General features: G+C 43.6%; 1 protein-coding gene across 1 annotated transcript in view; it reads left to right on the top strand.

The window, feature by feature from the left end:
• Nucleotides 1-5,782, top strand: part of SH3BP4 (SH3 domain binding protein 4) — a 59,859-nt gene extending 54,077 nt beyond the window's left edge. Inside the window, exons 4-5 of the mRNA XM_084820124.1 lie at nucleotides 1,222-1,410; nucleotides 2,408-5,782. Of these exons, the coding sequence (XP_084676250.1) occupies nucleotides 1,222-1,410; nucleotides 2,408-2,635 (417 nt within the window). The 3' untranslated portion in view covers nucleotides 2,636-5,782. The remainder of the gene's footprint in view (nucleotides 1-1,221; nucleotides 1,411-2,407) is intronic.
• The last annotated feature ends 19,256 nt before the right edge of the window (nucleotides 5,783-25,038 follow it).

Here is a 25,038-nt window from a genome sequence, read left to right as displayed (position 1 = left end):
TCTTGCACTGAGTTCCCAAACAAAAAGGAAGGGTGGAGTTGAACCATTTGGGGGGACTCTCTTTTACAGAAACAATTTATTCCCTAGTCAGCAACTAATTTTTAAGGTAGATCATATTTTTAATTGAGCCAAGGGTTTAAGGGCCATAGTTAAGAGCAGCCAGATTCTTTTACCAAACTCGACTCATGTGCTTCCGATAGCAGATTGTTCTGCACTCATTATTCTAACAGCCCATGCACACACTGTGTGAACAGCAACAGAGGTTCTGTCAGCTCCCCCCCTTATGCACTTCGATTGTCCACCATGATGCAGGCAGCTGAAGTGTGGAAAGGAAGAATTCTGCCCATCCTCTACTGGGGTTAAAGCATTCTTTTTTCTGTGTGCCTGCTTGTATGGCAGAAGACAGCGATGGGTCCCTGAAATTGGGAGGAGTATACTGGGCCACCGGTTGTATATCCCTGTGTTTTATTATACCTCCGCTTTGGAAGTGACTTTGGAATTGAATCCCCACCACCACCCATCTTGACCTGGATCATGTTTAGGTATTTTAACAGTGGTACATTAATACTTTTTCCCACAACTATAACATTTACTGCTTGATAAATTTGGGTTACGGAGTTATCTTAGGCTGTAATGTTTTTCAAAAGTGTACCATAATATAGGCCACTATCCTTATTTCTATTTAAATTTCCCACACTATTAGAAGGAGCAAGACATGCATTTTTCTCTGGAATTTGGAAAATTCCAAACCTGGGGCTAACTTTAATATTTTGTCTTTTCCCAAACATAAGAGTCAGTCAAATTATTCATTCTACTATATTATTTGGTTTAAGAACTAAATATTTACCTGGAAACACTCCTGTTTGGAAAGAGAAATTGACAGGACATTTTAATGGTGTGTGTGCTACATGATCCCGTCATAGGAGAATAGAGTAAAAGTTCCTTTCTGGTAGCAATAATTATGTATGTATCTTCTCTCTTGTGTCCTATAAGTCTATTGCTTATTAACCTGAAGGATAAAAATCTGTTTCCATGGTAATTAATGTAGTATCGTTGAATATGAATATAAGAAAAGAGTATGGGGAGGAATATAAATAAAATAGTAGTGGTGTTTATATATCTCCTGTCTTGCTACCAAACATCCCCTGCATCAAAAATCTGCTGATGCTCCAAGGAATGTGGGCAACCGTGTCTGACTTGGCTCGTTTTGCCTTCTCTCAGGCCTTACTGAAAATGGACTGCCAGGGCTTGGTTGTTAGGCTTATTCAGGATTTTGTGCTTCTGACTACGGCTGTAGAAGTGGCCCAGCGCTGGAGAGAACTTGCTGAGAAATTGGCCAAGGTCTCCAGGCAACAGATGGATGCCTATGAAGCCCCCCATCGGGACAAGAATGGAGCTGTAGATAGTGAGGTAAGAAAGCATTTGTGTAATATATTCTAGGTTTGCTGGATGACTGACTCTGCACAATAGGTTGGAAAAATAGCTTGGTGTTATGTTCAGCTGCCTTTTCGATCTTGAATGATGACGTTGCCTAGTCTGAGGTACATAGCAATTTTTGTTGTGTGGTCACTGTGCCCCAAAACACAGCCACACAGAAAGAAATGCTTTCATCCTTAAAGCTTATTCCCCTTCCACAGCCTTATTACAAAAAGTTTTAAGTATGACAGGACAGGTGTGGTCATAATGGAGTAACATGTGCTAGTCACATACTGACTGAATCTGTTTAACATGCTTTTCCCAGTGCATGCTGTTTGCTGTCCCAGCAGGGGACTTTGGCTGGTGCCTGGGGGAGCTGATCCTCCAGGTGCTGGCCAAGTGATCCTTTGCACACTGTTTGCTGCCTCCAATGGGGATGGCGAGAGGCATGCAAAGGAGGCACCCAACTTGCCTAGCAGCAAGAGCAACTCCATGCCTTTCTCAGCACCATGAAAGGCAAAATGGGCTTTTTATGGTGGGAATCATGACATGGCCATGGCCACTGATGCTATCCAGCTTGTGGAGCGCCCCCCCCCCCCAACCTTAAAGTAGTTCCTCACCCCTAGATTAAGAGCTCGTGTGAGTCTACAACATGCTCCGGTGTCCTAGGAGGAAAGCTGGAAATGGCATAGATTTTTCCAAAATTGATTTTTACCCCAACCACTGACATCATGTAGGGAAAGGCACATGGCATTTTGTATTGTGTGCATTTTGCATTGGTGATGATAGCTACTGTCTCCTGGCCCAATTAAGTTGTATACTAGGAGAAATCAGGCAGGCCAGTGTGCCTCCCATTAAGAACGATAGTTCTACTGTATGGTGTTATTATTATCCTGCAAGTGGTACTGTGTACACCAGATGCTTGGCTAACATAATGTCTAATGGCAGACAATTCTTATCTGTATTTATGTCAGTTTCTTGTTTTTGATAGGCAATGTGGAAGCCAGCATATGACTTTATGCTAACATGGAGCAACCAGATGGGAGACAGTTACCGTGATGTTACCCAGGAGCTTCATATCGGTCTCGATAAGATGAAGAATCCTATCACGAAACGGTGGAAACATCTCACAGGAACCCTAATTTTAGTCAACTCCCTGGATATACTACGGGCAGCTGCCTTTAGCCCACAAGAAGAACATGATGATTGTGCCATCTGATGGGAGGTGGTAACCTAATCAGATCCAGTTGCTTTTTGTTTTTATGTTTTTACCAATGATGGAGGGTGGAGAGAGAGAACAGTTCTGAAAAGCCAAAGTTATGGGCAGTGATTCCTGGGCTCAGATTGCAAAATTCTTATGCTCGTCTCCCCTTTGCAGAAGACACCCAAGACTATATTATTTTATATGCTCTGTGGTTGACAGCTTTTCTTAATTTGTAAAATGGAACTTTTTTAGGCTTTTGCAAATATCAGACTTGAATGGTGAAATCACTTTGGGGAGACGTTACCATTTTTATCTAACATGAAAAACATTTTTGTCCCTTTTTAAATTATCACTTTGAATCATTGATATATATTAAAATGAATGAAGCACAGCCTGACATCTCCTTGCAAGGGTTTGGATTCTGATATGTGACTCTGAGAACTGTTTATAAATCAATATGTTAATTCCATCACCTCCTGTGATCCTATCAGTGTTATAACTGTTCTCCGTGATTTGTTTTTATGTACATACACCCTTTTGTAAAGAAGAAAATGCACACTTTTTTCAATGTAGCTTATTTTTGTAACCCAAAATTTAACACTATATGTCAGTGTCCATGCAAAAGGTGTGTTTCACTTCTGTCTGCTTCAAATCCATGATCAGAAAGAACCAGAAACAATTTCAGATTATGGGGCTGCCCCATCCCCTTTCACATTTAAGAGAAATAAACTTTAATGGGTACCATTTGTGGTCAAATACAATATTTCACTTCATTGAATGTTTCATCTTGTCTGGCGCCTCTCTTCAGAAGTTTACATTTGTATGGATTTGCTTAGAATATGGAAGATGGACATTTCATGATGGTTTTTAATTGTGCTATCATTAAACTGAAGTTTTAGGCTTGGTTCTCACTGAGGTGCTAATGCTGTGTCTGGACTGTGCCACTGCAAACTGAAAGTGGGGGCTCACACGGCTGAATGCTCCTCCACAATGAGACTGTGGAGAAGCATTTGGTCATGTGAGGCCCCACCTGCAGTCTGAAGTAAGTTGTAGCCTAGAACACAGTTTTACCACCTCCACAAGAACTTGGATCCGCCTCTGATTAGGAGCCTTGTTGGCCAATCAGAAATGCTTCATTGGACAGAACTCTGTTGTAATCATGTTCTGAGAGACCAACACCTTCATTCATATGCTAGTTCTAGGTCATTGGTATTCACCATATGTGCTGTATGACAAGAAATACTGACCTGGGCAACTGAGAGTTGAAATGGCATCACCTGTGTGGCTTCATATACCATATAAAGCTATAAAAAATAAGTCTACTTGTTCTGCTTTCAAATGAAAGTTTCATGAAACCCCTTCGGTCTACCTCTTGACTCAAAAAATATTTAGTGTTGGAGAAAATACATTTTGCTTTTTCTTTCTGGTGTGCATGCATGTTTGTTTTTTGCACAAGATACTTTTTCATTTTAAGACTGTTCATGTATTGAATGCTAAAGGTTTTCTTTTTCAGTCAGGATTTGCGGGCAGACATAAAACCTTGTTGTACTGTGGCCACTAAAAGTAACTTCTTAAACCTGTTTTTTTTCACATTAAAAACATGTTACAGCCTTGTCCTTTGGAACAAGCTGACCTTTCAAGCAACTTGGGTTATGCAACATAACTTTCCTATCAGCAGTTCCGGAGTTTCATGAAAGCCAAATCTAGCTTGTTGGGAAAGCATCCCTATTGTTCAATACAAGTTCAGTGAGTGGGGGGAGTGCTTGCTGTTCATTTCCTTTTTTAACCAGCTGCTTTTAAATGGTCTCACTACCCACTTTCTCAGCTATTTCCAATGAAAAGCACCTTAAATTTTGGATCTTGTCACAAGAGATTGAAGCAGATTCCTATGCAAGTTTTCACAGCACACGTTTGAAATTTATTACGTTAGCAGTATTCTCGTATGCTCATGGAACACATCCCCCACTCCGTCCCCAAAGTATGTGCATTCTCTTCTCTCAAAGGCAGAATCTACACAAGATATTGAATAGCGTGTTTGAGAGAAGGGGAGAAATACCCATGTGTGTTTTGTGCCCCATAGAAGAATAGAATGCAAGGTAGAGAGCCAGAACTAATCAAGTAATAACAGGAGTGAGCAACTTGTGGCCCTCCAGATGATGTTGGATGCAACTCCCATCAGCCCTAGCCAGCATAACCAATGGTGAAGGATGATGGGAGTTGTGGTCCAACACCATGTGGAGGGCCATAAGTTGTCCACCCTTGGAGTAATAAAATCAGTTTTGGTCTCTTTTGCTATGATACTATTCTGTACTTCATATAGGCTATGGAATGCTTAGTCTTTCTCTGTATATGTACAAAAACATGAGGGGAGTATATTAAACATGGTAGCCTCCATCACCCACAGACCCATGAACTGATCTGTGTGTGATAATCCAGTCATGTATATGCATATGAATGTTCTCACTGAGTTGTGGGCAACCACTGAGCTGATGATCTACAGCTGGAGAAGCTTTGTACAAAGTAGCTTTATTCTGCACCTGGATCTGTGCTGGCATAGCACCACCTACTGGCACCTGTGGAACTTTGTACAGCAATTATGGGCTCTGGATTCGGTCACAGAACCAGGTGGGTAGTTCTGGGTGTTGTAAGGACCAGAAATTGAGCCAAAGCAATGACATTTATAAGCAGAATTTTAGAACTGGATGTTAGGGAAGGTTTCATCTTCTGAAATTAGACTAGAAATTCCACAATAGATTTGGGGGGAGGGGTCGGATTGCCTTGTGCTTCTGCCATTTTTGTCAAACTACCTCAGGTCTTGCACATCTTGTCATGTTTTGACTCAAAGCTAAAGGCTTCCCTAGATTATTACTAAACCACCACCACAGGGAAGTGTTGAATCACTACAGCAGCTTTTCTAGATTAGTCAGTGCAATCACTGCATGATCACTTCCACCACCTCTGTTTTGACTAAAAGCTCCTAGCACATAGTTGGAGTGATTTGTATGTTCAGCCAAATGCCTTTCACTCAGAGTATGTTCTTACAAGGTAAGCTTGCTTTGGATTTTACATTTAATACCATGTACAAGCAATTAGTTGTACTTTTTTTAAAAAAAGAAAAACACTTGTCAAAACTATACAATTAAAGCAGATATTTGAACGCAGGTTTGTTTCAGTCTGATTTGTTTTGTGGGAGCTTGACTTGGATGATTTTTTGGCACTCTGGAACAGTTCCTGTCATGTCCGACTTAGATTTTTGTTCTTATGAGGGCTCAAAAACTACTGTGAGAAAATTATCATTTTCAAGGGGGCATCTGAGTCCTATCAGAACTAAACAGGATCAGACTGTCCTGATCAGGGTACACCAGCATGTTTCTGTTCTCATCCACAACCCTCTTCATTTGAGTTATGAGTTAAATCAATAAAACAAACTGTTTTGTAAAGCGAGTGTCACTATACATAGTATTGAACTGGCAACTTTCTCTGGGTCCAACCCAGTAGTTCAAAAACACTGTTACAACTTTGTCCCTTTTTTTTAACCTACAAGCTTGGTCTCACTTCTGAAGAGCTGCGCTAGCTGAGCTGCTTCACACGCTATTCCAATCACCATTATATATCGTTTTTGGTGTGTCTGATGAGGTTAGCTAGGTGATTCTACAGGCACTGATTCACTTGACATATCTAGAGCAGCAAAACCCATACTGTCTAGTGGATGGAGTGCCAGACTAGGACCAGAGCGATCTGGGTTCAAATCTCTCAGCTGTGAAGGTTGCTAGGTGATCTTGGGTCCATTGCTGACTTTCAGCCTAACCTACTACAGAGGCTTGTTTTGAGGATAGAATGGGGAGGGAGCTATATGTGCCAGCCTGAGGCCTTGGGGAGATAAATTTTTATCAAAGGCAGTCATGACTTGTAGTGCACCACCAGGTGACCCTCTGCTCTAACTTCTCAATCGCTTACGCTATTCAGTAAAACTGCTGTGCCTGTTCCTGTGATGATCTTGAATGCTGACAACCCCAACCTGGCCACAGAGCACAGCTTTAATATGTTCATAATGGGACACAATTCTAGTTGGGTGGGTGTATGTCTCCCCTTTTTATTGGGTACCAAGCTCAAGGACTAACAAGAGCTAAGGCTCAGCATTTCCAACCGGCACCCGGCTTCCCTCCCCTAAAAAGGGCTATGCAGGCCCCAGACAGGCTGCCATACTTCCCCCCCCCCCTTAAAAAGTCCTATTTCTCAGTGCAATGCTAAACCTGTGTCTGGGCTGTGCCAATTGAGGCTGCCGATAGGGCTCACATGAATTGGGCACAGGCAACTCCCACAAGCACTTCTTAGTATCAAAGCCATTGTCTTTAAGATTCAAGGTAAACTAAAAAGCAGGATTCCCACCCCACCCCACCCCTGCCTTTTCTTGTAAAGGTGTGGTACATGTCATGGTTAGAAAAATCCTCTCCCAATTATAACGATGCTCTATCAGACTGTTTCTTGAGGTCTCAAGGACTTGGTTGTTGCATCCAGGTAGTTATGGGGGATCTCAGGTCTGCATTATTATGTGCATGTGTAGACCTTTATCGTTCTGAATCATTTGGCAGCGGGAGTGTTCGTGCTGGGGGTATGTGTTCATCCTATGAGGGCCCAGTTTCTTTCCTTGTCTGGATGGCTTGCTCCTGAAGATTGATCTATTAAGGTTAGGAACTAAATCCTGGATTACAAGAATCTGTAATCTGTAAACTTGTATTGTACAGTATGGTATTGTACTGCAATGCAACCCTGTAATCCATAATTAAAATTAAAAATGGAATATGATGGACATAAACCAGAAATCAAAAATTTAAAAACCCTTGTCCTAAAGATAAGCTCTTGGGGAATTACTTACATTATTAATCTGCTCCCTTTTTTCTGGTGCAGTCACTGTGCCTTTAAAAGCTTCATGGCATGCAGGAATTCAACAGGTGCAGTTTAAGTTGTGTTTATGTTTCTTGGACATTGGTCAGTTGAAATGGGGGCCTTTGGGAGGAGTTGAAGCATCGTGGACTGATTTAAATCAGCAAGAAAAAAGACCATTTCAAATCATTGATTTAAAACAGGTTTTGCATTGATACTTCATATATTTCGTAAAAAATTGTGCAAATCAGACCAGTAAAACATGTTAATTTACAACTGGGGCGCAATCCTATTGGGATAGACGGCCACCTCTGAACTTGGAGGCGACTGCCTATCCAATGCAGGGCAGGAGAAGTGCAGAGGGGATCGTCCCCTCGGCGATTCAGCCCCCTGCATTTATGGCTAGACATCCGTGGGACCTCGGAGCGCGGGAAGCAGGATGTGTCATACCAGCATTTCCGACTTCCCTGCCCCGACACACACCCAGGAATGCCCCGTTTTTGCCACTCTGTGCTCCTCTTAAGAGTGTGGAGCATGGGGCCGTTTCACGCTGCCTATGAGGCAGCACGGGAGTGGGTGGAGGTCGGTTCTCAGGGAGCCAATCTCGGAGGGTGGGCTCTGAGGTCGGTTCCCAGGAACCAACCTATCCTATGGCCGTCTAGCTGCTGACTAGCGGCCATAGGATTGCACCCTAAATGGATTATTATTTATACTGTTTCATTCTTACAATCAGGCCTTGCATCTATGTGCTACACTATACCATCTGGTTGGCAAAGCCTCCATGAATTCGTCCAACGGACCTTGGAGGAATCCCTGCTGTTATCTCCAATTGGATAGTGGAGATAACAACAGAGATGCAGGCAGCAGGGTACTCAGCCACTGCTGGGAGAAGCCATTGCTCTTCCCAGTTCTGGTCGAGTCTGTGCAGTGCACACTGCCCCTATGGGAATGACACTGGGAGAACAACATCCCTCTTGCAGTACAGAGAGCTTCAGCTATTGGGCAGTATAGAAATGCAATCAATCAATAAAAGCAAAATGGGTGGGGGTAGGGTGATAAAATCCATGAGTGTGGCTATGCCCACCAATGTCACCTGGCCTGCGGAGAGCCCAATGAAGGGCAATTTAGTGCCAACCACCTAAAACCAGTTCCTCACCCCTGCTGTACATGTTTTTGCATATTTTTTTACCTGCAGACAGAAATGTCATTGGGCTGGATCCAGATTTAGTTATTCTTGGAGGAGACCCACTGAATCAGTAGGATTTAGGTTAGTCATTACTAATTTGTCCCATTTATTTCAATGAGTTTATTCTAAGCATGACTAAGTCTGAATCCACCCCTATATTTGGTAGGTTCATGATCAAATTTATTCTTCATTTACATTTAAAAACCTTTACCTCAAAATATCTGGTAGAAGGCATTGATTCCGTTTAGAGAATTAACTGTAGGGCTAACATGCTTATGTCTGGATTATTTAATATTAACCAAGTTATTGTTTGAGAGAACTTTAAAATTTTGACTGTAATTAAAATACAATTAAAAAAAACAAACAAAACTTAATTCTAGCCACCCTGGTCTAACGTGTTCCCCAAAAGACCCCCTGCCAAAAATTTACTTTTTGCACCTGTTCACTTTTTGTTCACTGCTCCCCCTTGCAGTGGCCTCAGCACCATTTTTTTACTTTCATCAGAGCTACGTCTTCCTCACATGATCCCAGCCAGTCAGGGATTGAGTTGTGAATGTGATGTCACAGTGACATATAATCACTTAGGGCAGAATTAGCCAATTCCTATATTCCTTTGCCCTCAGGTTCAGCCCTGTTGATAACAAATCATGAGTTTATTACATTTTCTAGGATATCTTTAACCAAAACAGCAAATGCCCTATTTGCTTTTAAATAAATGCAATACAGGTAATTGCAGAGTAAATTAAACTAGCCTGTAAGATGTGGAGAAGAGTCTTCAGCAGTGTATAATCATGGACTGAAGGGAGTTCAGTCATTGGTGCTTGATGTGAAATAGGTAGTGTTCTGTAGGTCCACATTTTAATCTGTAAAATGTTGGAGGACTTGATATATGGCTGTCTAGCATACCATGGAGGATTCTCCTTGCTCCCCTGCAACTGAATCTCAAGTTTGTAATTATGGATCTAATAAGGAGATGCAAATAGCTTTATGGCTATGCATCCCTCTGGAACCTAGTGCATCTAGAAATTGGAAATGATTATGAAATAGAAATGTGTATGTTCATGGATTTTATCAGAAAGATAAAACTGACAAGAGAAACTGAAATACATTCATTTTGTGCCAAGGTAAGTTAGCATGCTCTCTCTTTATGTAGCAGATGGGGCTGTGCAAACTTTTTTTCTGTGTTTCCCCATCTGGCAGATTATTTATTTTAGCCCTGTGGTGGCAGAGACTCTACTTTTTGTGGTCTTTAAGAATGTTATCCATTCAGACTGAATCATCATAGGTTTTTAAGCTAAACTTAACAGAGCCATTTAATTGTATCCCTTTCTGTCCAAAGCAATAACTGAAGGGAAAATGCTGCAGTTAAATTCACCTTGGAAACCTATCTCCACTTTTCTCCTGGTTTTTGATCAGTCAATAAGATGTTCTTGTTGCACTGTAATAGTTCCAGTGACTTTGTACTAAAAGAACCTGGCCCTCAGGAGGTGTTTTTTATTTTTCCACAGAGAAGCAGACAATGGGTGTTAATCTCAGGATGAAACTAAACCTTCAACCCTCTGTACACTTACTTAAGATGGAGCAAGCCACATTGAAATTACAAGGATTTACATCTGAGTAATCTTGCTTTGGATTGGGCTGCATAACTCTGTTGCTGCCACTGCCACTGCCAACACCATCATCCAGATTAATTGCTCTGGTTCTGGTGAGATGGCATCCATGATAAGTACATGATCTGTTCCATATTATTCTGCAATCACCCCTTCATATATTTTATCCTTTGAATGCCTAACCTTTGCCAGTAATAATGGAGTAGTTCTAATACTATGTTAAACTTGCCCTAGGAAGTTTTGCTGTTCAGGAAGATACGCTGTTGGAAGTTTTGCTATCCGGAAAGATCAACAAGTCCAGGGGGTTCTCCACCCGTTCCAACTGCCAACTAAATAATAGAAAGTAGACATTTTCCCCAAACCGTTGCTGAAAATAGGGAACTGCATACTAGCAAGGTATTTGCAATAATAACTGAAGAAGCAAGCAAATATAAAAGCCTAGTTCAAATGCATTGTAGGGCTCACCCCTAAGCAAGAGGTCTAGGTGGTTTTTCTTTTTTTGCCTCATTCCACACACAGGGCATCTCTACACCAGCCTAAAATCCTGCATTTAAATTGGGGCTTTCTGCTTCCATTTTAATTGCAGGATCTCAACGACTCCCCTTTTCACATGCTTCCTTTTCCCCCACCCCCGTCTCCCTTCTTCTCCTTGTACCTGAGTCTTCCGTTATCTTTCATTGATCTCGCTTTTCTTCTTGCTGCTTTTCGTCTTTTCACGGAGGAAACTGAAGTGGAACACAGTGGGGTAATTTGATAGCTCATTATCTGTGATTTATTTAAAAACAGAACAAAGGGCATTTAGTGCAGGAGACACCTTGGATGATCACAGAGTCATGTAAAGGGCCTGCAAACTTCCATGAAGGAGTAATCTCAATTGCAGGATAAAAGCTCAGTGTGAAGGAGCCCACAGTGTGGATAGGGAGATGGGCTGTTGTAGGAAAGCTAAAAGAGCACTTGTGCAATGTATTTTCTAGGTAATTGCCACCACCACCCCGCCCCATCTCTGGAATACACAACACTGGTATGGTGCCACAGCTTTATTATTAACAAAGAAATCTGCAGCAAGGCAAATCATCTTGCTGAGCATTAATGAGCATAGTGCCTATGCGCTTTATCTCGGCCTCACTGAAGCCCAACCTGGCTTCCGTGGGAAGAAATGCAATCCAAAGACCCAGGGGTCAAGGCCCACTGATGCCAGCACTGCCTGTATCACTGCCCAGAACTGGAACTGAGTTAAAGGTGGAAAAAGGTCTTGAGGCATGACCATGGAGCTTGCAAAATTTCCTCAGGACCCTGATACAGAAAAGGGCATGGACAGAGCTTTCTGCAACTGAATACAATCACCCTTGGCCCACTGGTCAGTCTTAGGCATATGAGTCTGGATTGCCACACCCTCCAAGGAAAAACTCACATCCCTGGCCTCCAAGGCCCTGCTGGAAACATCACTCCTGGACTTCACCAATAGCTCACTGCATTGAAGAATGCCACTAGTGCTGTAGCTGAGACCAAGGGCTCCTTCACACTGAGCTTTTATCCTGCAATGAGATTGCTCCTTCGTGGATGTTTGCGGGCTCTTTACATGATGCCATGATCATTCAAGGCGTCTCCTGCACTAAATGCCCTTTGTTCCGTTTTTAAATAGATCGCAGATAATGAGCTATCAAATTACCCCATTGTGTTCCGCTTCAGTTCTCTCCGTGAAAAGAGGAAAAGTGGCAAGAAGAGGAGCGAGATCAATGAAAGATAATGGAAGACTCAGATACGGGGAGAAGGAGGGGGAAGGGGGAGGGGGAAAAGGAAGCACGTGAAAAAGGGAAGCAGAAAGCCCCGTTTTAAATGCAGGGTTTTAGGCTGGTGTAGAGATGCCCCCAAACTGCTTCAAACTGGGAGGACTGAATGTTAGTAAATCGATTTAACATTACCAAGACAACGTCAGGATAAAAGGATCATACTTACCAGGAGAAAGAGGGGAAGATCTAGATCACCCTTCTAACGTTTTCTTGATTCTGATGTCCCCAGTGGTATCTGGCCAACCCTCAGCCTTTGCCTTGAGCACCAAAGTAGATGAGGCACGGGCAGCGGTACTCGGAGCCAATCACTCCCCACATAGCATAACTGCAAAGTGCATAAAGTGGCCCACCAGGACAGGCCAAGATTGCTCTGTCCCTACGCTGCTCCTGAATTCCTGGAATTCACTGCTGCATTTGCCATAGGTGACTCTCGTGGCAGGGCAAAGGCTGCAGAAGCTTTGGAAAGGAACACATAACGTGGACAGAAGCAGACTGTCCACCCTAATAACACCCCTACTTCAAAATGTATGGGGCTCTCATCCAGGGAAGTTAGTGGGCCCTTCCAACCAAGAAACTTTGCAAAGCAGGCAAAAACACATAGAGACACTTAATAGGGACTCGAGCTGTAATTGCCTTGTCAGCCAGGTTGGTATTTAACATCCATAGCTGCACCAAGGTTCATTCTCCTTGCATGCTGTAAAACCAAGCCAGTCACCTCAGTGTGTCTCTTACCCTGTGATAACCACTCTGTTGAACACTACTCTGGTGTTTGGTAGCACGCTGTGTACATGTGCTGGAATTAAGGTATGTGTAGAGAACTAGTAATGGAGTATACAATCCACTGCATAAGACCGCCTTAGTGTGCAGCCCTATTGCCTAAGAGACAACCCCATGGGCTGACCTGCTTCCGCTGATCTTCTGTTCCTTTGCCCAAAGAGCTCACCATGAGCCATCACAAGCCCATCTCGTTCATCTCTCACCTTTTGTGGTAAGCATCCACTAGGCATTTCATAAAAGTTCCTGCTTCGGAGCTCTTGCAGTGCAGCTCAGCGATGCAAAGGAAACAACCGACACCCAAATGTTTGCTCTCAGTTTTGTGACATTTTGGTTGATCCTAATGAAGTTATTGCCTAATGGTGGGTTTTGGATTAGAACTGGAATGAATATTGGGAGCAAGCTTCTAAAATTCTACAGGTTTTTAAGGTGTGATTGGGATAAAGTCAATTTGGGAGTTTCCACAAAGGAAACAAATATTTGACCTGAGTTTCTGAGGCTAACAACAAACCAGGGCAAACAAGGAAATCAAAGCAGTTCATTTTGCATACCAACTTCAGGACCTTATCAAGGTTGTTTGTAAGCCTGATAAGGAGTTTGAGGAGGATTTCAAAGAGAGATAAACAGGCTTAAGGATTCCTCTTTTCTCTCTCTCTATCTGCATTCCTTTGCAATGTCTTCATTTCTTGACTTCTTGATTAGGTCATGGAGCTTGTGAGAAGAACTGGGGGTTAGAGTCCAGGGGTGTGTTTCCACACCATCAGCTTCACTTCTTGTCCAACTTTGTTGCGCTATTTCTCCAGTTGTATCTTCTCTCGCGTGTGTTTCCATGTCCTAAAATACTGGGTTTATCATCGTTGTACCCTGGGGGTCTGCGCTGTTTCCAAAGAGCCCTAATTGTGTTATTCTCTTGATGGCTGTGTGAAGTCTTTTTGGAGTAGGTTGGGTCTGCTTACCCCGTCTGTTTTCCTGCCTCCTCCTCTTTCTGATTCCCCCTTCCCTCACCCCCTCTGCTCTGCTGAAGTTTCCTGCTCTGGCCAGTCTCCTCCTTGCCTTCCCAGCCCTTTTGTTTTGCTTTAGAGAAGGAGCGAAAAATCAAAGTGCTGTGTCTGGAGCATCCTCCCCTTTAAACCTTGGTTGTTGCTCCTAAAACGGGGATTTAAACCACAATTGTGCATTAACAAAGGGGCGAAAAATCAAAGCGCTGTGTCTGGAGCATCCCTCCCTGCTTTAAATCTTCCTTGTTGCCCCAGAAACAGGGATTTAGAACACAATTGTGTATTAATGAAGCAACAAAAAATCAAAGTGCTGTGTCTGGAGCATCCCTCACCTGATTAAACCTTCTTTCTTGCCCCTAAAATGGGGATTTAAGCTGCAATTGTTCATTAACGAAGGGACAAAAAAGCAAAGTGTTGTGGCCAGTCTCCTCCCTGCCTTCCCAGCCCTTCTGTTTTGCTTTAGAGAAGGAGTGAAAAATCACAGCACTGTGTCTGGAGCATCCCACACCCCTTTAAACTTTCTTTCTTGCCCCTAAAATGGGTGCTGATGTGTGCATCTTTTTATCTTTGCCTGACTGCTCCCTCCAGGATCATCTCCTCCTCTCCTTCACACAACTTCAGTGTTCCCGCCTCCTCGGCCGTGTTTCCAGGACAATGGAAGGAGAAGCAAATGGAGGAGTAGGGGATTTTTACAAATGAATCAGTTTTGCTGTGAAGAGAGGCTTCCCCCCTCTTCCCCCCTTTCCCCTGAAAGTCCCGATGCACCTGCATTTCAGGAGCAAGCCTCACTGAGCACAATGGGAGTTACTTCTAAGTAGACACACATATGCTTGTGCTGGGAAAGAGCGGGGGAACACAAAGAGGGAAACTAGCCCCCATTTTAACCCAGAGGACCTCATTGACCACAAGGGGAGTTACTTCTGAGGAGACAGTAATGGGTTTGTTGTGGGAAAGAGAGTAGTACACACAAAGACGGGATCCAGCCCCTGTTGTAACCCGCAGGATAGCTATAATGAAGCTGCAAAAGTACTTTCTTCCTAAGGCAATTCATCAGAGCCTCGGAGCCTTGCTTGGTCGCTTAAACGCATTTAAGGAATTGGGCTTTAATGTGTGCCATTTCAATTGAGGGGGAATCTGAGCCTCATCCACTGCAATGGGAGTTACTTCTGAGGAAACACTAATGGGTTTGTTGTGGGAAAGAGACTGAAACCAGCCCCCATTTTAACACATAGGATCTCTATATGGAAGCTGTGTGAAGGAGTTACGTCCTAAGGCAATGGACCGAAGCCTCAAGATCGCGCTTAATCGCATTTCAGGAATTGAGGGCTTTGATATGTGCGGCATCAATTGAAGGGCTTCTCTGTCATTTCTGTGGTAATTGAGAGGGCAAAGCTCATTCAGCACAATGGCAGGGAAAAAAACCCTGACTGGGGTCATGGGCTGTGTTCTAGTGCTTATTTTTCAACGATGCTTTAAAAGTTGGTCCCTCAGCATCCTGCTCCAAAACAGAGATGAAACTTCCAGAAAACAGGGAGGGTTGGGTCACTGAGATCAGAGCAACACACCCACAAAGGCTGGGCTACATGCCCCATGGGCAGGACTATGATACCGGACCCAGTGCGATTGTGGAAATGGGTCAGTAATGGAGCTGCAGTAAGCTGGAAAAGTCGGACTATAAGCAGTCTCAGAAGACACAGTTTTTCAACGATAAGATGCGGCGCTGGGGCTGAATAGCCACGACATCATGGAAACACAGAGACCTCACCACGCAGCCAGGTTGAAGTAAATCCCTGGTGGAAACACAGCCCAGATTTTTGATATGGGATACCAGAACTGATTTATCTACCCAGAGGGGTGGCTTTAGGCATACTGTGCTTTAGGAGGTGCCATTCTTCATTTAAAACAGCATTATTTAGAATTGCTATGCTTAGTCAAACCAAAGCAATATCATGACTATTTCTGTGCCCAGGAAGGGTCCAAAATCTGCCTTCTTCTCCCCCAAGCCCCCACTGTGGTGTTAAGAACATCTGTGGAACTTTAAGGGTACTGCTTCTAAAATGTCCTTGCTCATCCTCAATAAGTTTGCAAAAACCCTGCTGGCTTGTTGTTTTTTAATGTCACAGTTTGACAGGCAATTAGTTCAAATGGTAGCATGCTCACAAGAAATAGTGCTTCTTCCCCAACCTGATATCCTCTAGATGTGTTAGACTTCAAACACCATAATCGCCACTGGGAATGATGGGAGTTGGAGTCCAACCATCTGGAGGGTGCCAGGTTGGGGAAGGCTGAGGTAGAGAAGCCCACATTCTCCAACCAACCATCTACCCCTTTCCTTTGGGGAAGGGCTGCAACCCATTGACAGAACACACACCTTCAGGCCCCAGATCCAGTCCCTGGCATCGCCACTTAAAAGGACCAGATAGCAGGTGCTGGGGAAGACCCCCAGTGGAGACACACTGCCAGTCAGAGCAGACAATACTGGGCTAGATGGGCCAATGGTCTGGCCTGGTATAAGGCAGCGCCCTGTGTCCCATGCCTTGAGTTTGATCCTCCTCACTACCAACAGCCATATTCAATGGCTGCATGTGCTTCGCTAGGGATGTACGAAAGTCCCCTTACCTGGATCTGCTGGGTTCCGCTGGGGGGGAGGCGCTCCGTCCCTCCCCCCGGAATCCTGGCTGGCCAGCTCCGCTCCGCAGGGATTCCGCAGAGCCGCCGGCCGGCTCCGCCAGCAGCCAGACATCCGGCCGCTGGCTAGCAGAGACGCAAATGGCGGCAGCCATAGCCACCGCCGTTTGCGTCCCTATAGTCAGCCGTGGTAGCGTCTGCTACGCTATTTGCATTCCCCTTATTTTTGCTGTCTTAGTCTACGTAAATATTTACGTAGACTAAGACGGTCAAAAATAAGGAACGCAAATGGCGGCGGCCGTAGCTGCCGCCATTTGCGTACACGTTTTTTTTTTTTAACCAAACGTGATAGGCTACGTAAGTCTTTACGTAGCCTATCACATCTTGTAAAAAAAACAAAAAAACAAAGCAACAAGACTGCAAATGGCGGTGGTGGCAGCCGGTCGGAAGACCAGCTGCCGCCGCCGCAGCTGCCGCCAGAGCCACCACCACCCGGAAGATCCACCCCAGGTAAGTCTCGTCCCGGGGGGGATCTGCGGGGGGGGGGGTGGCAGGCCATTCCACCACAGATTTCGGGGGGCCGAATGCACTGGCATTCGGCCTCACCGAGATCCGTGGCGGAATTCTCTGCCATCCCTATGCTTCGCTATGTTAGATGGTGGGCACCGGGATACTGGATATTTGCAAAAGAGCCACTCTGCCTAGTCTGCTGCCCTCTCAGCAAGCTGGGGTCCGGCTTTTCATCTCCCATCTTGAAAACTGGGCATTTTCTGCTGCAAAGAAAAAAGTACATCATTTACAGGAGTAAAATACCATCTTTCTGGCAGTTTATATTTTACTTATTTCAATGATAAATTTCTTTCCATTTATTCCTTGTATGTTAGGGGGAAGGCCTTTAGCTTCTGTCTCCAGCTCAATTCTTTCAAATGGAGTTAAAGATCTTTAATAGACCTCTTTTTTCTTTTTCTTTTTTTGCAGTACAAAATAATCTTGACTGAAAATATTGGAGAATGGATGATAACCATCATGAAGGATTTTTATCCCTTAATTTGACCCATAAGACTAAAGGAACTATTTACAATTCCTTTGATAAGTAACATCTGAGCAATTACCTCCCCGCCCCCCCAAGGCCTTTTGGTACCTGTCTCCCAAAAAACAAATACAGCAGAATAAAGCAAGGAGACAAGTGGCCAAAAAGGAGGGTCCAACCAAAGAGTTGGCAAGTAGACATACAATAATTTTGTTTATATTCACAAATCATATGAACATGACCAGTCTGCAACCCCAAACATGAACGCAAGCAGGAGAGCATTTTCTCCAAAAGAAGTTCACAAATTTGCAAAGTGTGCATTTGTTTTGCAAAAATACATATTTTCATGCATTACTCTATTGGCGGGGGAGTATACATTTGGGTGCACTTTTTTTGAAAAAAAAAAAGGCTTTCAAATTGTGTACTTTTCCTGTTCAAATGAAATGAAGAAAGAGCGCAATTGAATATGGGAAATGAGGCATGGCAAGCTTCAAGGTGGTGTTTGGAGAATCTCAGCGATGGTAAGAATCGCTCGTTTGCCCATCCCTAGCTAACAGTGAAGTGTTACAGAGGCATTTCTCAATAGAAGGATGAAAATATGGATCTTACCTGTTTGGGCACAGCTTGTGTTAGTTATTCCTGTCACAGTTCAACTATGTCTGCATTCATAGTTATTCAAAGAACGTATTCAGTAGTATGAAAACAAACGAAGGCTGATTGCATAAGAGCCATGTAAAGAGCAGCAGGAGATGAAACAAATGAGCAAGTAAGTAGGATTAAATGAAAACTGCAGCTAATTCAAGTGCTGTTCCGTAAGCACCTGCAAAATAAAATTTTAAAAATTAAAATGAAGTGTCACATAAGAAACAAACATAAGAAAATGTCACACTATTCAAATGCTAGAATGTCTTAAAAGTGAGTGAGAGGAAGAAACTTCTCTCCATGCACTCTTGTTAGTGCAAATATGTTTATCCAACACTAAAGAGCAGTCACATACATTGAGGAATACCACTGGCTATGTTAACTCCTGTCTTACCTATAGTTATTTGTATATCACTAGTAATACCTTATGCTGGTCCATGAGTAAAAAAAACCCCAAAGTCCTGGGGCAGGGGAATTCACAGTTGGGCAATGCATTTATTAGAACTCCACAAAACAGTGTGCAAGCTTTCAAGTTCTCCAGAACGTTTCATCAGGCTAGGTGGTATAAAAGGCAAGTGATGGGGGAAGGACCAGAAAAGTCCAACATAATTGTACCATCTGAAGATGGTATTTGGAGGGTTCCATTCCCTCCAACCCCTACATAATACCACCCAATTTGGCTTCAATTGACCTTTTTACCTAGTGCACCACCTAAAAACAATCTACGCCTTTGCTAACATAAATACTGTCATGTTTCTCTTTATTTATGCTCTCTGCCCACTCAGGAACTTGTATGTTTTGGCCAGGGCAAGAGACAGATCTGAGTTACAACTGGCCTTTATGTTTTCTGAAATGGGGGTCACCCATGGCTCCCTTGTCCCAGAATCCTAGATGTAAGCTGATCTCTGCAGCATCTGTCAGTGATTAATTCATTCAATCTGCAGTCTCTGTTTTGAAAGAGAGCCTATACTGCAGACCTCATAGCCGCCCCATCCCTGCCTTCCATGCCACCTAGCCTGATTAAGAATTCTGGAGAACTCAAAAGCTTGTACAGTCTTTGTTGGCATTTTGGTCGGTCCTATTAATGTTATTGCCTAAATATGGTGGAAATTCCCCCACCCCGGGATTTTGGAATGAATGGGTTGTATGCATGACTAAGTATGACACTGTGTGATCGGTGTAGAGGCTGAGGGTCAAACTACACATTACATGCAGCCATCTGTATTTTTTCTGTGATGTTGCCTTTTTTTCTTTTTTCTTTTTAAGCCAAAAGCAGTTTCTGAGCCTGTGAATTTCTGTGGAGGAATGACAGCAGCAGATTTTTCCTTGTGGAGTTCATGGAACATTATTTGGAAAAGATATGATAGTTGTACAGCTAGGGATGTGTAACGCTAGGAATTCCATTCCATTTAAGCCTGACAGGATTCTGCAGTTTTTCTGTTCCAGTAAGTGGTGGCAGATTTTAGTGAATTTTTTTTCCTGATTCTGTAAATGGGGGGGGGGTGCATTTTTTTCTGGCTCCCATCATTTGTGCAAATTGTAATTTGCACAAATTGGATTGGGCGGATCTTTAAATTTGTGCAAATGGGGACATAATTTTTTAAAACAATTTTTTTTTTAAATTGGCAATCTTGTGTGAGTGCACATGATCGCAAGTCCACCTGTCCACTATGTAGCCCTGCAGAGATATATTCCCCTCTTGTAAATACCTTTGTCAGTTTCTTCCTTTCCACAAACTACTTCATTTAGACCAGCAGAGCCATATTCCACACTTGTCAAAGATTTTGAGAATTTCATCCTCCACTTCGCTGTGGAAGCACTAAATGTAAAGACCTCACCCCACCCCATCCAATTTGCTCAAATTGCCACCATTAAAAAAACACAAAATGGAATTCACATATTGGCTCCACTTCCTACAGATCAAGACAACGCCAGCGGGGGGAAATAAAACAATATCCACCAAGGCCAAACCAGAAAATCCACTGAGTTTTCATCCCCCAAATGGAATTCTCCTGTCAATCTACTATTTGTATCACAGTCAGTCTCATCACAGTCAGACCCCAGTCACTTTTTTCAGCTTGCTCATCTCCATGCTGTACCTGCAGCAAACATGATTTGCTGATACTGAAGAAAGATGGCGTTTTTTCTTTGTAAGGAACATATTATTGTGTTCTCTTATGAGTGGTGCAGTTCCTCAGCATCACAGAATTTGTCCCACAACTGGAAATCAATATTCTGCATTGCTTCCCTTGAAAGTGCTTCTGCAGATTTCACAGCATTGTGCGATCATATATTAGCAGCAAATTCCTTAGCACTCAAAGTAGCTGAAAACAGAAGCACCAGTTAATTTCTTTTGCTGGACAAACAAAACAGAATTTTACTTTATAGGTTTTCACACAAAAAATGCTGACTTTATTGTTAAATGGCTTTTCATCTATGTGGTTCATCAGGTCTCTAATCTCAGTAAGTATGAAGCCACAGTGTACTACCAGAAGAGGGTCTATTATATCATTTACTTGTTGAAACAACTGAAATTTCTGAGATTGGCAGTTTTTCTGTGGATTGGCAGCTTTTCTGTAGATGCTCAGACTTGCCAGACATACACTGATATCTCAAAAGGTAGTCCTTCATACATTTTCCACCCGCAAACAGATCTGCAGCAAAAATTCCACTTTCACTGTCAAGATTTGTAATGCAGTCAAATACTTCATCCTGGAAGAAAGTAGCTGTAACTAATATTTTATTTCCTGGCTGCTTTCTACAAAGTCTGAACTTAGTCTCACCCTAATTCCAACCTCAATTGTGCTGGTTTTATTACACACAATACATGGTAGATCATGAAATTGTTGATTCACCCTGGGCCTGTTTCCACCATCGATTTACTCCGAGCCAGCTGCATGTTGAGGTCATTAGGGATAGATGACGTCGCGGCCATCCAGCAGCCACCTTGGAGCTTATCAGGGAAAACCCGGATTTCCTGGGACTGCTTAAAGTCCGATTCTTTTCCTTACATCGGGTTCTCCCCAGTATAGTTGCCGTGTCCCCCAACCCCCACACTGACCTCAGGTATGGTAGCCCTGCCCAAGTGTGTGCCTTTCACTGTGACCCAAGTCAAGGGGTATTTCCTGTGTGTTTCCCATCCCTGCACAAATCAATTACTGTCTCCTCAGAAGTAACTCCCATTGTGCTGAATGAGGTTTGCCCTCTAAATGCCCACAGAACCTACGGAGATCGCCCTCAAATGACATGGCACAGTTTAAAGCCCAGTTCCCTAAGTGTGGTAAAGTGCAATCTCGAGGCTCCGATTCTCCTTTGTTTGGTTTATTGCCTAATAGGAAGTAACTAATTTGAGCCTTCGTTATAGAGATCCTGCAGGTTAAAATGGAGGCTGGTTTCCTGTCTTTGTGTTTACTGTTCTCTTTCCAACAACAAACCCATTAGTGTCTCCTCAGAAGTAACTCCCATTGCAGTCAATGGGGCTTGCCCTCTGAATGCCCATATCAGAACTTGCAGAGATCCCCCTCAACTGACATGGCATAGTTTAAAGCCCAATTCCCTAAGTGCAGTAAAACATGATCTTGAGGCTCCGATTCTCCTTTTTTTGGTTTATTGCATTAGGAAGAAACTACTTCAACCCTTTGTTATAGAGAGCCTGCAGGTTAAAATGGGGGCTGGTTTCCCTCTTTGTGTTCTCCCCCTGCCCTTTCCCAGCACAAGCATATGTGTGTCTACTTGGAAGTAACTCCCATTGTGCTAAATGAGGCTTGCTCCTGAAATGCAGGTGCATCTAGAGTTTCAGGGGAAAGGAGAAAGAGAGGGAGAGGGGGAAAGCCCCTGGTTGAGCAGCCACTGCCAGTCAGATGTCATTCACTCCAACCCCCACCCCTACCAGGAAGTATGTTCTGTGAAATTATTTTTACTGGTCCAGAGCACTCCCTTGTGGAGCCCTGCATGGACCAAACTGCAGCAAAGCTGATTCTTTTTTAAAAAATCCGGTACTCTTCCAATCTCTTCTCCTTCCGTTGTCATGGAAACATGGCCTCTGAGTGACGTACATGTGGTTGATGCAGATCTGCAAGACATGTTGAAGGTTTCCTCATGAGTTCCAGATTCCATATTCTCACTTTCTACAGTGTTGTAACATGTGGCCCACAAATGTTTTTTCACATACTGCACCCAGTGTTTTGTTTATTTTAATAATATTTCTTATTCACATAGTAGTAAATGTTATCCCTGCCATTCAAAAGCTTTAGTTACTAACAGCCTTCATCCTGCCCTCATCAGCTGTCTCTCTTATTCGATTTTGCCAACCATCCATTCTTGCTAATTTGATACTTGCCTTTGCTTGCTGACATAGCATGCACTGATCTGTTTTGGAAACATCTACAGGCCTCGGATTCAAGGAAATTCTCTTTATCATTGTCATTTCTACTTCTAGCTTCTTCTCCCATTTAACTTCTTAGTGCTTCCAAAATGGCTGAGGCTTCGAGAACTTCTGGATCATCTCAGTTTCTTCAGGTTTTACAGATCTTTCAAATGGACAAAAATCCTTCCCTGCAGAGAAACTCCAGGGGGCTAGTCACATTACTACTGACAGCACAGCCAAAATGCTTTCTAGCACAGGTTAGAGAGACAGATCCTCTCTCAAGAAAAAAAAAAGTTTTCTGCTGTGGTGGCCTTGGCTAAGAGATGGTGACTGACTGAAGGGTAGAGAGTGAGCTTCATAGCTGAACAGGAATTTGAACTCGGGTCTTCTTGTTCTCAGTCCCGCATTCTATTCACTAGACCATACTGGTAGTAACAGTGGCTAGTAATAGTTCTTCTACCCATCTTGACTAAAAAAATCCCTATCTTGCCATCAAAATGAGCTTTCTACATGCACTCGTTCATGAGGTATCCGTCACATATCTACATTCGCGTATCGGCCATCTTGGAAAATGTCAGCTGCAGAATTAATGCCACAGAAAGGGCGTGTCTACCCAAGTTAAATGTGCACCTACCAAGGTGCCCTACCCCTCCCACTTTTTAAAATTAACACATTTCCTTCCAGCAGCTGGGATTGCAGTGAAATAGGTTTCTGTTGGTGCTGAAAATGGTGGGTTCAAAGGAGTGATTTAGTGGGTTGGGGCTCAGACCCCACCTCTGCCTGGTACTCAGTCTTTGGGGCAGGTTACTTGTCTTTCACCATGCCTCCCATGGCAGTCATTTTGTGGTCATGCCTAGGACAGTTTCTCACATTGCTAAAGGTGCCCATGGGCCAAAAAGGCTGGTTACCCATGTTTGAATCTAAACCATAGCAAAATTCAGTGCCTGTTTTTCCAAACAGCAGCCATCAGGAGGCAACAGTGGAGGCAGGAGGTGGCTCAGCCAGCTATGTACACAAACAGCTGCTGCCACCCCTGCCCAAGGTGGGGGCTGCTGCTGCCCAGTCGGAGCGCCGCCCTTGCACAGTGCTGACTGAGCCTGTGCCTGCCCCCGCTGTCACTTAGGGCAGCTGCCCCTGAGGGCGCGCTTTCCCTTTCCCCTTGCTCACCCCACAGTGGCGGCAGGACATCCCTGCCAGTGAACTGCCTCACCAGCCACCGCTGCTTACATCCATAAAGGTGTCACATCTCATGTAAGAGGAGGACATCTCCCATCTAGTTACTGATAGTTAGTTCCTGATTTCAGAAAGCTACAGATGGCCAGTAATTAATAGGACATTCATTCCCCTACTTATAGGAAGTGGTCCTAGCGGACTTAGTTAGGTGACTGCCATTTGCAGGAGGGCTCGTTATGGACCAACATACTGTCAATGTAATTCCTTTCGGTTCTGAATATGAATAACTAAACTGTGCTTCTAGAGCAAGTTGTGATAATTGATATTTTGTTTCTCTAGTTTGGTGTGCCAGCCAGTCTTTCGCCTGTACTAGCCATAAAAATCTGGCATAAAAGATCAATTTAAAAAAAAACCCAGGGAGCTGCAAAATGTAAATAAGGGAGCTGCATTCAGAAATATGGAGAAACACTTTTATTCTTGCTGTATTTGTGAAATTTTAGAATGATATATTCAGCACAATTCAACTAAAGCTGAGCATATCAGTCCCGCTGATTTCAATGGGAGAATTAAGTGGATTTCTAATTCTCTCCATTGAAATCAGGAAGTGTGACGTGAGATGTGTTTAACTCTGGCTGAATCATGACTGTTGTAATTTATATTGGATCTGGCTACAATATTACTGTCACAGCAGCTTTCCCTAGCACAGGTCTGCACAGCTCAGTGGCTAGGAGTATTGCACATCAAACTCCTTGAGTTCAACTATTCATGGGAGGGCTGCACTGCACCTCTGGCTGCAAGTACTGCTTGTTCTACTGCTATGTTCCCTAGCTGCTGATGTGCTACCAACATAACCCTTATGCTAATGGTAGGTTACTTCCAGCACAATGGTATTGTTATGCTGCTATAAATTCATTGTGCCAGGATAATGAGTGGGTTTGGACAATCACGGTGGGGGGGGGAGAAGCCACCGTGGGCGCGGCTTCTTTTCCCTGCCCCACATGTGCCGTTCACATCACTACCATATGGCATATTACCCATGGTGCAGGTTAGCGTGTTGCCCAAACCTGGTGATGTTTGTGGGGTGGTTTAGAAGCCACTGCTGCCGCACACCTCACAATAACCTGCACTGCGGATAATTAGGCAGATGGCGGTTGCATGAGCAGCACATGCAAAGCAGGGAAAAGAAGCCACGGTGATTGTCCCCCATGATTGTCTGAACCTGGCCATTGTTTTGCTCCACTGGCACATCAGACTTAGTTATGATTACTCAGTTCTGCCAGGACCCAAAAACATGAGGATAGAATTGTTGTGTAAGACCACCAAGTGAATTCGTGGAT

This window comes from Heloderma suspectum, chromosome 1, assembly GCF_057233095.1.
Source record: "Heloderma suspectum isolate Gila_16-S chromosome 1, 16-S_ref, whole genome shotgun sequence".
Lineage (NCBI taxonomy): Eukaryota > Metazoa > Chordata > Lepidosauria > Squamata > Helodermatidae > Heloderma > Heloderma suspectum.
This window is presented reverse-complemented; position numbering and strand designations above follow the sequence as displayed.